General features: G+C 37.8%; 1 protein-coding gene across 1 annotated transcript; it reads left to right on the plus strand.

Moving 5' to 3' along the window:
- The first annotated feature begins 890 nt into the window (after positions 1–890).
- LOC138432547 (succinate dehydrogenase [ubiquinone] cytochrome b small subunit, mitochondrial) lies at positions 891–2,262 on the plus strand. Its single transcript, XM_069573876.1, has one exon. The coding sequence runs from the start codon at positions 972–974 to the stop codon at positions 1,449–1,451; it is 480 nt and encodes a 159-aa protein (XP_069429977.1). The 5' UTR covers positions 891–971; the 3' UTR covers positions 1,452–2,262.
- Positions 2,263–3,501: the final 1,239 nt, after the last annotated feature.

A 3,501-nucleotide genomic window follows, 5' to 3' on the forward strand; every position in this document is an offset into this window, starting at 1 on the left:
TAAAAGCTTGTCACCAGATTTAAAACTGGAAGAATTGTACACCAAACTTTACAAAATTTTCAGAAAATGATGTCAGTGGGAATGCAAAATCTAAGACATTAAAGATTCTTTTGCTTGCTTGCTATGTCGCTTCAGTCGTGTCCGACTCTGTGCGAGACAGCAGCCCACCAGGCTCCCCCGGCCCTGGGATTCTCCAGGCAAGAACACTGGAATGGGTTGCCATTTCCTTCTCCAATGCATGATACTGAAAAGTGAAAGTGAAGACGTTCGGTTATATCCGACTCTTAGCGACCCCATGGACTGCAGCCTACCAGGCTCCTCCATCCATGGGATTTTCCAGGCAAGAGTACTGGAGTGAGTTGCCATTACTTTCTCCAAAAGATTTTCTTAGTGACCACCAAAGTCCTTTCAGTCCTAAGGGTCTAACATCTAGAAGCCCTTTGTTTGCATTTTGGTTGAATAGTTCCTTTGTCAAATTTAATAAATTTAAATAAATGCATAATGTGTCATTTTAAAATGTGTTATTTACACACTTTTCTCTTAATTCAAACAAAATACACAAAGCTTGGTGGAACTGATCTATTTCATAGTTAAATTTTGACCTATTATTTGTCACAAAGGATTTGAGACAATAGGTTAACAAAAATGAGCATGAAATGTAACAGTAGAACATAAATGTATAAAATACCAAATATTTTAAAAAGCCAATAAATGTCAATATATTTGCTTTATCTAAATTTCTAAGTTGGTACTATAGAGGTTCCTGGTAAAGACAGTGAAAAAGGTAATTAGAACATATCATATTTCTCATTCCTAGAAAGGAGTATCACAGTTCTTAGAGGGGAAACAAACTTTATCTATAGATTATTTATAAAAGAATTAGACTTTTCTGTTTTCTTCCTCGTCGCGGGCGGATGTTGTCGTATGACTGCTTCCGGGTTGCTGGTTGACCTTGAACCTTGCAGAGCGACATGGCGACTCTCTGGAGGCTAAGTGTCCTCTGCGGCGTCAGAGAAGGGCGAGCTCTGCTCCTCCGAACCCCAGTGGTCAGACCAGCTCTTGTCTCAGCATTTCTCCAGGGCCGACCTGCTCAAGGATGGTGTGGAACACAGCATATTCACCTGTCCCCCAGCCACCATTCTGGCTCCAAGGCTGCATCTCTCCACTGGACTGGTGAGAGGGTTGTCAGTGTTTTGCTCCTGGGCCTAATTCCAGCTGCTTATTTGAATCCTTGTTCTGCAATGGACTACTCTCTGGCCGCAACCCTCACTCTCCACAGTCACTGGGGCATTGGACAAGTTGTTACTGACTATGTTCATGGAGATGCAGTGCAGAAAGCTGCCAAGACAGGCCTTTTGGTGCTCTCAGCTTTCACCTTTGCTGGGCTCTGTTACTTCAACTATCATGATGTGGGCATCTGCAAAGCTGTGGCTATGCTGTGGAAGCTCTGACCTTTTAGACTTAATACCTTGAGAATTGATTGTACACCTCCTTGCCTCTGCTCTGTCATGCCATTTCAACTCACGATAAGAAGGAAAAACATTGGTGAGACAAACCTCTCCTCCTAATCACCTGATTGTTTTTAGAATTTAATCTTTGAAGAAAGATTTGAGAGAAGTTGTATCTTAAGAAATTATAAGTCTGATTTATGTATTCTGGGGGGCTAATGGAGTATCTCAGCTTTTCACAAGTCTCATAGTATAACTGAACATTATATATGAGCTTTTTGCCTTTTAATTGATCAAACTCTTAAAGGGAATTCAGCTTTATTACTCTCGATATCTGATCAAACGTCTGTATTTGTCCTAGGATGATGGAGAAAGGGAAAGACTTAATTCATAAGTAAAGACTGCAGAAAATTAGGCAGTGTTTAGTTTTTGTAAACCTCCCCCTCTGTTCACTTGATACCAGTTACTGATGGTTACATGTCTTAGGGAAAATTGAAAATTAGAAATGCTGATATTTCACATTACTGATTTCTAAATCCTAGGAAGAAGAGCCTGGAGAGTTTCTGAATGTAGAAAAGTTCTATTTAGGAAAGAGGTCCCGTTATAGATGTTTCAAATTGTTACAGATTCTAAACCAAGACTTAATCCTCAAACGTGTTTATTTTACTTGTCCTAAAATAATCTGTCCACAAATATAAAATTATAAGTGATAAGTTGTTGTTTTCCCACTGGGAATTTCTACTGTGAAAATGTATTCCATGAAGGTAATTTTTTAAAAAAATAAAATGCTGCATAATAAAAAAAAAAAAAAAAAGAATTAGAGAATTTTATATAAACACAACTAAGTTAGGCAGTAGAGAAAATCTTCAACCTTATTTCCCCCCAAAAAAAAATGCTTTAGGAAATCTTATCATATAGCAATTGAAAGACAAGCACATAATATTAAATTCATTATGTGCAGTTCTTCAAAGGAATAAACTAATGCAATCAAAGTGTACAGGTCTGTGATGATTCAACCTAGTTAAAAGAGAATAAACCGCTAGCTACTGCACTCTACTAAAATGCAGAGATGCTCTTAAAAACTAAGTAATATAGCTTGTCCATATACTAAAACTCTATGCTTTTCAAAGTTGTTTTTGTTAGGTTTTTTATGGTATGTCAAGTTTGTTTTCAGTCAGTAATAATTAGTTAATATTGAGCGCCATTATGTGCCAATGTGCCAATTTGAAGTTTAGAAAGCTTTCTCCATTAAAAATCTGAGCGTTTTCACTAGCTATTTTACACATGGTAATATATATTTCAGCACTACTCTCTCGATTTGTCCAACCCTCACCTTTCCCCTCTGTGTCCACAAGTCCATTCTCTACTTCTGCATCTCTAGTCCTGCCCAACAAATAGGTTCATCAGTACAATTTTTCTAGATCCCATATATACGTGTTAATATACAATACAGATAGCTAGTGGGAAGTTGTTGTATCACACAAGGAACTCAGCCTGGTGCTCTGTGATGACCTAGAGGGGTGAGTGGGAGGGAAGCTCAAGAGGGAGAGGACATATGAATACTTATGGCCTATTCCCATTGTTGTAAGGCAGAAACCAACACAATATTATAATGCAATTATCCTCCAATTAAAAAAAAAAAAAAAAAAAAACCCTGAGCCGTCTTTCCTATTCAGATGCTAGTTCCTCTTGATATTCAATCCATTCCTTTCCCTCCAGATACCACTTGGTTAACTTTCTCTTTATGAAAATATTCCAAAATCACCAGTAATACTCCCCATCGCTTTTCACCTAAACACAAAGAAACATGTACTAGAACATTTCAGTCTAAGATTAGGTCCCAGCTGTGGCTTAGTCTACTTGGCCACAGTCATAAACTCCAATGTATCATAAATAGAAAGACACAGACGGGCATTTTGGAAAGATTATCTCCATCTGTAGGCCCTAATCCTAGTAGCTTCTACCAGGTGCTTCTCTGTCTTATTTGCTTCTGAATGAAAATTTTTATTCTGTTGTCATTTTATTGTTGTTTTATATTTCAAATGTGTTCATG

The sequence above is a fragment of the Ovis canadensis genome, chromosome 2 (assembly GCF_042477335.2).
Source record: "Ovis canadensis isolate MfBH-ARS-UI-01 breed Bighorn chromosome 2, ARS-UI_OviCan_v2, whole genome shotgun sequence".
Lineage (NCBI taxonomy): Eukaryota > Metazoa > Chordata > Mammalia > Artiodactyla > Bovidae > Ovis > Ovis canadensis.

Bases quoted from the DNA above. Each gene is read 5' to 3' on its own strand.
- LOC138432547 (XM_069573876.1), top strand. From the start codon at position 972: ATGGCGACTCTCTGGAGGCTAAGTGTCCTCTGCGGCGTCAGAGAAGGG.